This window comes from Aquarana catesbeiana, linkage group LG01 (assembly GCF_042186555.1).
Source record: "Aquarana catesbeiana isolate 2022-GZ linkage group LG01, ASM4218655v1, whole genome shotgun sequence".
Taxonomy (NCBI): domain Eukaryota; kingdom Metazoa; phylum Chordata; class Amphibia; order Anura; family Ranidae; genus Aquarana; species Aquarana catesbeiana.
In genome coordinates this window covers 792747073-792759079 of record NC_133324.1, presented here as the reverse complement: position 1 = coordinate 792759079, position 12007 = coordinate 792747073, and the positions used below count along the sequence as shown (strand labels likewise).

General features: G+C 42.4%; 1 protein-coding gene across 1 annotated transcript; it reads left to right on the top strand.

Annotated features, from left to right (window-relative positions):
* Positions 1 to 8860: 8860 nt before the first annotated feature.
* On the top strand, positions 8861 to 9526 carry LOC141124048 (claudin-22-like). Its single transcript, XM_073612134.1, has one exon. The coding sequence runs from the start codon at positions 8861 to 8863 to the stop codon at positions 9524 to 9526; it is 666 nt and encodes a 221-aa protein (XP_073468235.1).
* The last annotated feature ends 2481 nt before the right edge of the window (positions 9527 to 12007 follow it).

Here is a 12007-nt window from a genome sequence, read left to right as displayed (position 1 = left end):
AGAAAAAGAGAAAAACAATCGATCTATGGGGGAAGTGTTTCTGAGCAAGTCAGATTGATTCCTGCTAGTACATTCACTTCCTCTTTTGTCCCAACCACCACTCAGAAAAAAACCCTGAAATGGCCACTGTGACTCTCTGTAATCTATCCAGATTACTTGTAGTCACTATTCTCAACAATTATCAATCATCTATCATCTTTCGGTACCTTCAATTTTTTGTAATCTGTCTCGGACAGCGGGCTACGTCTATTTACCATAGGCAACGTCCCCAAGTGCCTCTGTCTTCGGCCCCTGTGTCACCTAGATCTTATACGATCAACTACAGTGCCGGCACACTCAATAAAAACCCAAATCACCTCGAGTAGAAGAGAAAAGAAGAGAAAAGAAAAGATCTGTCTTACCTTTCACAGACCCGGAGGACTGGATCAGAAGTCCAGGAGTAGAAGTCAGGTGTGGATCCCGGAGTCGACCAGCCTCTTTTTACCACTTGAGTGGGAGGACCTAGGTCTCGGCGAGAGGGAGTCTGATACTCACCGATATTTCGGACGGAACCGTTCGATCCACCACCTAATCCTTACTTCCGGCTCGAAAGGACCATAATGTCTGTAAAATTCCATTCTTTCACTGATCAGTCAACTCCGGTCATGTTGATTAGAAGACAGATTTATTACAAATGTATCGATACATAGGGGTGAACTCTCACAGCAAGGAGTTCCATGCAGAGTCACACAGAAACACTGTACTCAGGTTGTTTTATAGCAGTATTTGGCAAACTGCCATTGGCTAAGGCACACTGGTGATTCATGGTGCATTGTCAGCTTTATTGTCAAATCCAGCGTGTCTTTCACAAGATTTCCTATTATGGTAAACTTTTGCTAGTTCTTTAAATATTGTTGTTGGTGTTGGTCGGAACTAAGCAGATTGCATAAACAATAAGTAAGGGCCATTTTAGCTTGAAAAAGAGCATATAAGTAACAAGGCAAATGTCGATATCACCTGTAATTCTTTTCATATTTCTTATCAATTTTAGGTTAGTAATATGGGTGAGTAAGGCCCTCCTCGAGACTCTGTATCTGAAAGCTGGTTAATATGTTGCTCTGAGTGTGTGCTGGTGAATGGTGAGTGAATGGACACCCCTTGCCTATAGTCCACCCCGTCGTGAAGATACCAGATAGGAGAAGACACAGAATGGTGACATGGAAGCTGTCGCTGAGGAATGATGGTGGTGTGTCAATCAGTGGCAAAGCTGCACATGTTGGGAAGCACAACATGTTAAGACTGTTATGGACTGTTCCATAGGAGCTGTTTCTGAAGTACATGTTGGGAAACGCAACACGTGAAGACAGGTATGGACTGTTCCATAGGAGCCATGTCTGAAGAAGGGTGATATGCGCCCTTTAGGTGCAAAGAGGAAATTTATGTTCGGAAATTCCGATGGAAAAAGTCCGATGGAGTCTACACACGGTCGGAATTTCCAACAACAAGGTCCGATCGCACATTTTCCGTCGGAAAGTCCAATCGTGTGTACAAGGCATAAGGCTGCAAAGGTTTCTGGTGTCTAGGAGGACTTAAAGGTGTGCACCCTTCCTATCTGGGCCAGAAATAGTCAGTGGATGTCTGTTGCAAAGGAGCTGGCTGGATATGCTTCTCCTTTGAACAGAGCTGGGGGGATGGAGTCAATGATCTTTCCTCAGATTTTAGTCTCAAAAGATTTGGGTTCAGTAAGGGAGAGATGCGGGCAATTGCCGTGTTTAGTTTGCTCTTCCTACATGCTCTACTTATTGAATCTGGAAAGAGGGAAAAGGCAGAATTAGAAAGAGATTTACTGAAGGAGCAGCTTGCAGTAGCATCCAAGTGTTTGGAAGAAACTGCAAGCAAGGCAAAAGATTCAGAAAGGAGGGTGATCAAAGTTAAACCTGCAGTGGCTTCAAAGTGTGTTCAAACCCCTGTAGGCCGAGCTGAAGATTTGAATGAGCCATGTGCTGCCCTCATGAACAAGTCTAATGATGCTCTAATAAAGGACAAAGGCCCAAAGCCTGTAAGCAGAAGTAGGACATGTGCCACTGTTACTTCTCTTAACTGGGAAGCAGAGGATTTGATCAGCCCCAATGACAGAGTTGATTCAGATACAAGGAAGGCAAGGCCTATGATCTTCAGGAGACTCATGCGGATTGATTTACTTAAGGTGGGGGTCCCTAGAGAGGAAATAGATGGGATTCCTACACCAGCATTGTTTAAGAAGCGGAAGCAAATAGTTGGGAATGGTAGATTCAGTCACATTAAGTGTTTCTGTTGCCATAAAATGGGGCATTTTGCAAAAATGTGCCATGCTGTGAAGACTGGACAACAGCAGGCCTGTGTGCTTCCCAGGACAGCACAGAGAGACATGCAAGTTTATTCGTTATGTGGAAGTCAATGCCTTTCGGTGATAGTGTTTCAAGGCAACAGTGGGCACCCTACAATAGTTTTGCAGTTAGAAATGGGCAGATAGGTTATGTGAGCAGTGAGCTATGTTTTTGGCACAGTTGGAAGGAACATATAATCTGCTTTGTCTCTTACTCTTTTCAGGTATTGAGCATCGAGAGGTGGAGCAGGTAGAGCAGATGACCATGCTGGATGGGAAGAGGCAGACCAGAAGAGAGCCTGAGGAAAGGTGGCTGAATTGGAGTGGACTTTCATCTGAGCACTTCCTTATGACCAAGAGGACAAGAGACTTTCATCTGGGACTTTCTTTACAAACTGCCAAAAGACATTGTTAACCCTGCTCAAAAGTAATGTTGCAGCCATCCAGATGACATAATCTCTCTCCGACCCCCCGCATCGCTGCTCTTCTGCCCTGTCAGCCTCAGAAGTTGGCACGGAGCAGAGAGATGACATCATCTCTCACCGCTCTCCTGCCTTCACTCGGCACCCCTCTGTGCTAGATGGACCAGTGCTGCCACCAATGCAGTGTCAGGCAGCGTGGCAAGTGACAGTCCGTATCTGGTGACAGGCAACATGGCAGGTGACGTGGCAAGTGACATTTTGCATCTAGTGACAAGCAACATGGCAGGTGATGTGCCAAGTGACATTCTGCATCTGGTGGCAGACAATGTGGCAGGTGACATGGCAAGTGACAATCCACATCTTGTGGCAGGCAACGTGGCAAGTGATGTGGCAAGTGACATTCTGCATCTGGTGACAGGCAACATGGCAGGTGACGTGGCAAGTGACGTTCCGCATCTTGTGGCAGGCAACGTGGCAGGTGATATGGCAAGTGACATTCTGCATCTGGTGACAGGCAACATGGCAGGTGACGTGGCAAGTGACAATCCACATCTGTTGGCAGGTAGCGTGGCGAGTGACATTATGCATCTGGTGGCAGTTGACGTGGCAATTAACACACTCAGGGCTCCCACTAATTCTGCATTATGGTGAGTTGTACTATTTTATTAATTACTACAATGTAATAATAGAAATAATGCACTGACGAACTGCCCACGAAAAATCGCTTACCCCCCACATGCCAACCCCCGCCCCCCCTCCCACAACCGGGCCTTGGCACAATTTTCTTACATGCAGCCGGTCACCAGTGCCAAAAAGGTTGGGGACCACTGCTATAAAGTCAAGAGGTGGTATGTGTTGCTATGGCCATTTGTATAGTGACTTGCAATTGCAATAATATAGAGTTAGGTTTAGTAACAGCATATGTTTACAGAGGCCCTTCCCCCTCCGTTGATATGTAAATAACTGAGACAGGATGTTCTTTGCAGAAAGTTGGTGTATGCAGGAAATGGGTGGGAGGGGCTTTGGGAGCATTTGTAAGAAACGTGTTCGGACAAGAGATGTGTTTAGAAGGACAAAGAGAAAGACATGGATGCGAGGAGCTCAATAACTTTGGAGATGCTTTTGTGAGTTGGACTCTGAGCAAGGAACTATGAAGGACAACCTGACCCCTAAGTTGAGTAACTATTTAGTTTACTTAATGTGTACATATTGTACATGCTTACATTTGTAGTCATATTTTGTAAACTAGAAGTTGTGTTGTATTGTGCATCCTACAGTTTGTATGTGCAGATTTTTCCCTGTTTAGTAAAGCATTGATACACTTCAGAAGCCTTTGTTTTACCACAAGAACTTAATAGATAGATGCAAAGCATTACAGGGGGTGGTTACGAATGGGTCTGAATGAATGTGTAAAAAAGGGCACACAGGAGGGAATTCGCCCTTTTAGCTCATGCCTGAGCCTCATGGCTCTCTGTTACCATCATTTTGAGCCCAGCTGAGGAGACGATATCTAGAGGACAGCCTTTGTGACAAGTATATATGTTCTGTTGTTATATGCTTTGTAATATCTTCCTTTAGTGTTTCATGTTAGCATTATCCTATTTTCTTGGGAAATAAATAAGATGTTGTTTTATTAAGAAGTGTGCTTGTTTTCATAGCTAACCTTGTATTATTGTGATATCAACAGTAACATGTGATCAGAGTTTTAATAGACTAGCTGTCACAGAATTTAGTAGACCAGACTGTGTGGACTGCACAGAGGAAACCAGAAACACATGTAAGTGAAAAATAGGGGTGTTTATTAAATAGGTGACAAATAATGAAATATAAACAGTGCAAAACCAAACACAGACCCACAAACTACAAATAATATATAAAAATAACTGGAGATACCGGAATTGTAAAAAAGCCAGGCCAAGGTCATACACAGGGAGGTCAGCAGATGGGTAAGGATGGGAAACCAACAAGACAGGGAGAGGATGGATGAATAGGCTGCAGGGCAGGGATACAAGCTAATCAGGGCACAGGAGGGACAGGTCCAGGATGGGTTCGGGATAGGGATCAGATCAGATCAGAAACAGGCTCAAGGTCAGGATACAAGCAGCGAGGTCAGGGCACAGGGAGAAAGATACCAAGGCAAGCATGTGAGGGCTTGCCGGGTATTTATAAGGCTGCAGTAATTGACCTCACATTACACCTGAGCGCAGAGGGTGCTGGCTCCACACTGCGGGAGTACACCCGCTGGTGAACACCGGTACTACGGCCCAAGGATGCAACAGTGCCACCAGCAGGTGAGACTGGGTAACGGGCTGGAAGGCAAGCACCAAGACATCCGGCTGGAAGGCAAGCATCGAGATATCAGGCTGGAAGGTGGGCACATCAGACTGGAAAGCGGGCACATCAGACTGAAAAGCGTACACATCAGGCTGGAAGGCAGGCACTGAGACTTTGGGCTGGAAGGCAGGCATCAAGACATCAGACTGGAAGGTAGGCACATCTGACTGGAAGGTAGGCACATTAGGCTGGAAGGCAGGCACACCAGGCTGGAAGGCAGGCACCGAGACTTTGGGCTGGAAGGCAGGCATCAAGACATCAGATTGGAAAGCGGACACATCTGACTGGAAGGTAGGCACATCAGGCTGGAAGGCAGGCACACCAGGCTGGAAGGCAGGTACTGAGACTTTGGGCTGGAAGGCAGGCATCAAGACATCAGATTGGAAAGCGGGCACATCAGACTGGAAGGTAGGTACCTCAGGCTGGAAGGCAGGTAAATCAGGCTGGAAGGCAGGCACATCAGACTGGATAGCAGGCACTGGGTTGGCAGGTTTAGGTGGGTCATCAAGTTCAACTGGCATGAACGGGAACAGGTTGGTTGGTGTGGAGGCAGGTTGGGTTACTGGCAGGATGGTGTGGGTTGAGAAGAACTTTTGTTTCTTTTTTGGTTTAGCCACTGCAGCTTTGTACATAGGTGCAGGGTTGTAAGAAAAGTATGTAGCTGGGCAAAAGGAACATTGGCTGGAGGAAGGTTCTGTGGGGTTGTTACAGGTGGAGGAGAAGAGGCAGGTGGATTAAAGGCAGGATAGATGCTACACTTGGAGACTGGGTAGTAGTATTTGGTAGGGAGCTGAGTAAACTGGGCTGTAGCTGAGGTTGCCATAGGTGACGGGGAGATAGATTTTTGGGATACAGATGATTAATGACAGGGCTGGAATGTTGAGGCTTAGCTAAGTGCAGGAGATCTGACCATGTCTGTAGCACAGGTTGAACAAATGCTGATTCACACCCAGCCTGACTAACCAGGATTTGTACTGAATGGATGCAATCAGACAACACCTGCTGTGAACAAACAGAATAATGTTCCATAAAAATGGCTAGATCATCTTCTAATAACCATACCAGGGATTCAACTTGGCCATAATTGAAGGGGGGAGAAAAATCATTGCTTCCTTCGGGAATGCATGACAGGGCTGGTTTTGCACATAACTGGATCAGGAGCTGAACATCTTCAAATGACATATACCCCTGATCCACTAGGGAATGAGCTGATCGGATAGTTTCCATGAGCTGGTCACTAGTCCACTCTTTTAAAATCTGGCGACAATATTCACCATCCTCTTCTGCCAGCAGAGAATAATAAATGATTTCATTGAAATCCATATTAGCAAAACTAACAACCAGGATGGTTCCTCAATGCAGCCACGTCTGGTCAGGGATGGCCTTGGTATACTGTCACAGAATTTAGTAGACCAGACTATGTGGACTGCACAGAGGAAACCAGAAACACATTTAAGTGAAAAATAAGGGTGTTTTTTAAATAGGTGACAAATAAGTGAAATATAAACAGTGCAAAACCAACCACAGACCCACAAACTACAAATAATATATACAAATAACTGGAGATACCGGAATCGTAAAGTTCATACACAGGGAGGTCAGCAGATGGGTAAGGATGGGAAACCAACAAGACAGGGAGAGGATGGATGGATAGGCTGCAGGGCAGGGATACAAGGAAATCAGGGCACAGGAGAGACAGGTCCAGGATGGGTTCGGGATAGGGATCAGATCAGATCAGCAGCACGGTCAGGGCACAGGGAGAAGGATACCAAGGCAAGCATGTGAGGGCTTGCCGGGTATTTATAAGGCTGCAGTAATTGACCTCATGTTACACCTGAGCGCAGAGGGTGCTGTCTGCTCCACACTGCCAGAGTACACCCGCTGGTGGACACCGGTACTACGGCCCAAGGATGCAACAGTGCCACCAGCAGTTGAGTCCTCTTATTACAGGTCCTAGGTGTTGAAAGACACCCGCTGGTGGACACTGGTACTGCGATCCAAGAGACCGATAGCGACACCAACGGGTAAACCTTTTCATGACACTAGCGAACTATAGGAATAGACAAGGTAATACATATATGGAATAAATAGAGGAGATCTGTAACCACCTTCGGATAATAATATTTAGTTTAGAAATGTATTCCAATTTCAGAATTTATTTCAATTGGCACCCCAGATTTATTTCAATTGGCACCCCAGATTTATTTCAACTAGTAATCTGCAATATATTAGATTTTTGTTCTTCAGTTTTAAACTACGGTGGCACTCCAGTTTGCCAACATTTAACTTATGTTGGCCATACAGTAGGCACTCGTATGCCAATTTCAACCACTTTCAACATTTGAGAACAAAAAATAACCATAAAATATTAGATCCTTTCTTGTCAGGTTGACTTGAACTGCTCTTGTGTCCTTATGATCAAAAGCTGGTAGAAGAGTAATGAAAATGGCTAAGAAAGCCAGTTACCTGACTACATGGTCAGTATTAAGATTGTGCATATGCATATAATATATAGAAATGTATCTAGCGCACATGAAGTCAACTCTGCACCTGTCTGCTGTCAAACTGTACCATCATGCCTTCTTTTTTATCATATACAAGATCATACCTTAGGTATGATATATCCACTATTTAAATGGGATGTAAACCCTCATGTTTTTTCAGCTTAATGCAAAAACACCTGGCAGTCACCGGCACCCAGCCCCCCCCATTTTACTTACCTGAGCCCCTTCATCTCCTCGGCGGGGACGTGCTGTCCCTCTCTCCACGGGGTCCTGGCTCTTGATTGGATAGATTGATAGCAGGGCAGCCATTGGCTCCCGCTGCTGTCAATCAAATCCAATGACGCCGGTGCCGGGGGGGCGGGGCCGAGTCTGGCATTCGTGTCTGTGGACGCAAATGCTGGACTCGGGAGCGCACTCGCAAGGTAACCCCCTCAGGAGAGCTCTTCTCCTGGGGTGTAATCTGATACGGGGAGGAGCCGCGAGAGCCGCCGTGGGACCTCAGAAGAGGATGTTTGGGGCCACTCTGTGCAAAACGAGCTGCACAGTGGATGTAAGTATGATATGTTTGTTATTTAAAAAAATTGAAAACGATCCTTTACATTCACTTTAAAGCAATTTTCCATTAACAAAGGCACATCTAATATTCAGTAAAATGAATATGCCCTGAATCATCTGTTAACATTCAATCTACTACACATGATCTACAGTTACGGTATAAAAAAAATAAAAACAGCTATTAGACTTTTTTGAGCTCTACAAAAAATCTTTTGTATAGCCAACATTAAAAAAAAAAAAAATTAAATCACAATTATTGTATATAATTATTGTTAAGCAAGCAAAGCATTCCTAGAGTCTATTGATGTAAAATGATCTTGCTGTCATTGAAAAGGGCTTCGAAAAGCTGTGGCATTCTTCTATTGCATCATATGCATATACATTTAATTCAGACATAAAATAGCATAACACTTGACAGCACTAAATACAGAGCCCCTCCTACTACTCTGTGTTCATCAATGATGAGATCTTTGAAGAGTCTGTGTCTGCAAGGCAATAAGGCTTTATTGGCTGAAATTCAGTAAGTGAAACTGAGAAGTTCATTCACAAAACATACACACCAATTTCAAAGGATTTAAATGACATATAAGGGCTCATATTTAACACCAGTAACTACAAAAGTAACACGGCACTAAGATCTTGCACAGCAGACACCTAGCAGCTGTCTTCATCTCCATCTGCCAGCATTAGCTTCAGAATTAATGGATCTGAATTGCAGGACAAAGCTACAGTATGGGGCATTGTTTTTTACATTGTTGGGGTGTGTGCTTACCTGTGTTAGCACTTTTGTGCCTCTCTGGAGGAATCTGAACTTAGATCTGAATGAAATGGAAATTTGGAATGCAGGACTGTGGCAAACGTGTGTTATCCAAGATGAAGGTCCAATGGAGTGCAAGGACTTTGAATCGTTTCTGGCATTGCCATTTGAGCTCAGGATGGCAAGAATTCTGATGTTCCTCTCAGATGGACTGGGGATCATTGGCCTCATTGTGTCTTGCTTTTGTTTGGACTGCCTGAAGATTAACGAAAAGCACACAAAGAAGTACCTTGCACTTTTTGGAGGAGCACTATTCTGGGTGTCTGGTATTGCTGCTCTGGTGCCAGTTTCTTGGATAGCCTATAATACTGTCCAGGAATTTTGGGATGAGACAATCCCTGAAATTGTGCCCAGGTGGGAGTTCGGAGAGGCCATGTTTATGTGCTGGTTTGGCTCTTTCTTCCTCATGTTTGGGGGCTCATTGCTGTTTTGTTCAGTGTACCCTGTGACCAAACAAACAACTATAAGGGACCAGAATAAAAACATGGACACTGGGCTATTTTATGAGCCTTCAACACTACAAAACAGATGTCCAGATCTTATCATTTAAACTGCATGCAACTGAATCATTCAAGAGAACCTTTAGCACGTGTGGCACAGAACAAATTGTGTTTTATGCATGGCAACATTTCCTGTACTTTGCAATTAGAGACTGCCTTAACATCAAGCTACTAATCTGTAATGGAGGACGACAATGTTTTTTTTATCTATATACATTGTACATATGCTATTGCATTGCACATTGGTATATCATATCCAAAATTAAATGTCTTTTTCAGGGTTTGTGCAATTTTAATGTAATTTACAAATTCATTTTGTTGCATTGCACAAAACGCCTATTATGACTTTGCCAAAATAAAAGCCAATGTTCCCTATGTTTAATTAAAAAAAAATACTGTTTTTTATTCTACTGACCCACAAAATATATGTTTCATATTTAAATTAGAGAATATTTACAATACCTTAAAAGACTCTTGCTATCTTCTGCCTCAGTACATGGCTGACTTTTGTCTTTTAACAGGTTAAACAAAGATCATTTAACATGTGGGAGCTTGAAAAGTGCAGATAACTCCCATAAGAGTATTCTGTCCTGTACACAGGTCTCATTGCTGGAGCTCACATAGAATTTCTGGATGACAGACAGGTCAGTGGTTTCTTCGGCTACCAGAGACACAGGGTTGCTGGGAACTTAGCACTTGAAAGAAGAAATACAGGTGTGCTTCTTATTCATACCAGCCACACTGATTATTCTGCATCAGTCACGCAGCAGTAATATCACATTAAATGCCTCAACATAAATGGACTTAAGACAGTTTTATTGCTCCAGAAATGCTAAATTACTTACCAGTCAGTAAATTGACATAGGTCACTAAATGTAATTTTGTAATTCTCTGATGCCTCACACCTGCAAAGAATTTAATAATTTTAACTTTGCCTTTCAAGATACATATTCAAACTATGTAAAGATTGTAGCAAATATGGAATCCGCATTTAGTTTTTTCTTGGAAATAAAAAGTGCATCCATGCTGACTGTATGTATATTCTGTACAAACAATATGCTGTATCTGTTGCACTTCTCTGTGTCAATCTTTCAATAAAAAACGTATAAAACAGAAAAAGCAAAGCACGCAAAAGGTATGTAAATGTTCATGGGTTACCTGTGTTGGAGATGAAGGGAATTATTTGAAAGTGGGAGGAATGGCAGTTCATTATCGTTTCCTCAATTTTATTATTTTGGACTTAAACTTGATATTTTAGTTTGCCTTTTAATATATATATTCAAACTATGTAAAGATTGTATATGTAGCAAATATGAAATCTGCATTTAGTTTTCTCTTTGAAGTAAACAGTGCATCCATGCTGACTGTTTGTATGTATATTCTGTACAAACGGTATGCTGTATTTGCTGCACTTCTGTGTCAATCTTTCAATAAAAAAAAACAAAACGTATAAAACAATGCATCAATAAACAAAAAACAAAGCACACACAGGTACATAACTGTTCATGGGTTACCTCATGTTGGAGATAAAGGGAATTATTTGAAAGTGGGAGAAATGGCAGTTCATGATCTTTTCCTCAGTTTTATTAATTTGCACTTCAACTTGATAGTTTAGTTTGTTGGTTTATTGCTTCAATTTACCTCTTTCAGATTTATTTGGTTTCTGCAAATTTTTTTTTTTTTTCATCACATATCTTATTGCTTTACGGCCTTCAGTGGTGAATTCAGAACTTCACCAAGAAAACTTGCCAGTTTAGTATGACACTAATAATGAGGTATACTGTATGTCAGTACTTGCAGTGAGATTGGGGTTTTTTTTGTCACTTAAAAGCTTTTTTTTAACCCTGCCATAATTGTTTAACCACTTAAGGACCGGTAGGATTTACCCCCTTAAAGACCAGGCCATTTTTGTGATACAGCACTGCGTCACTTTAACTGACAATTGCGCGGTTGTGCGAAGCTGTACCAAATCAAAATTGATGTTCTTTTTTTCCCACAAATAGAGATTTCTTTTGGTGGTATTTGATCACCTCTGCAGTTTTTATCTTTTGTGCTATATATAAAAAAAGACAGACAATTTTGGAAAAAAACAATATTTTTTTACTTTTTGCTGAAATAAATATCTAAAAAAAAAAAAAAAAAAATCTTCATCAGTTTAGGCCAATGTGTATTCTTCTACATAATTTTAGTAAAAAAAAAATCGAAATAAGCATATATTGATTGGTTTGCGCAAAATTTATAGTGTCTACAAAATAGGTGATAGATTTATGGCATTTTTATTATTATTTTTCTTGTTACTAGTAATGGTAATGGTGGTGATCAGAGATTTTGTGACATTTTTGTGACTGTGACATTGCGGCGGACAGATCGGACACTTTTTTCGGACCAGTGACATATATACAGTGATTAGTGCTATAAAAATGCACTGATTACTGTATAAATGACTGTTCCACTGTTCCTAATCACTAGGAACAGACGATCACTCTGTACTTCCCTGTCAGAATGGGGACCTGTTTGTTTACATTGACAGA

What these genes read in the sequence shown, in the direction of transcription:
- LOC141124048 (XM_073612134.1), top strand. Translation starts at nt 8,861, where the DNA reads ATGGATCTGAATTGCAGGACAAAGCTACAGTATGGGGCATTGTTTTTT.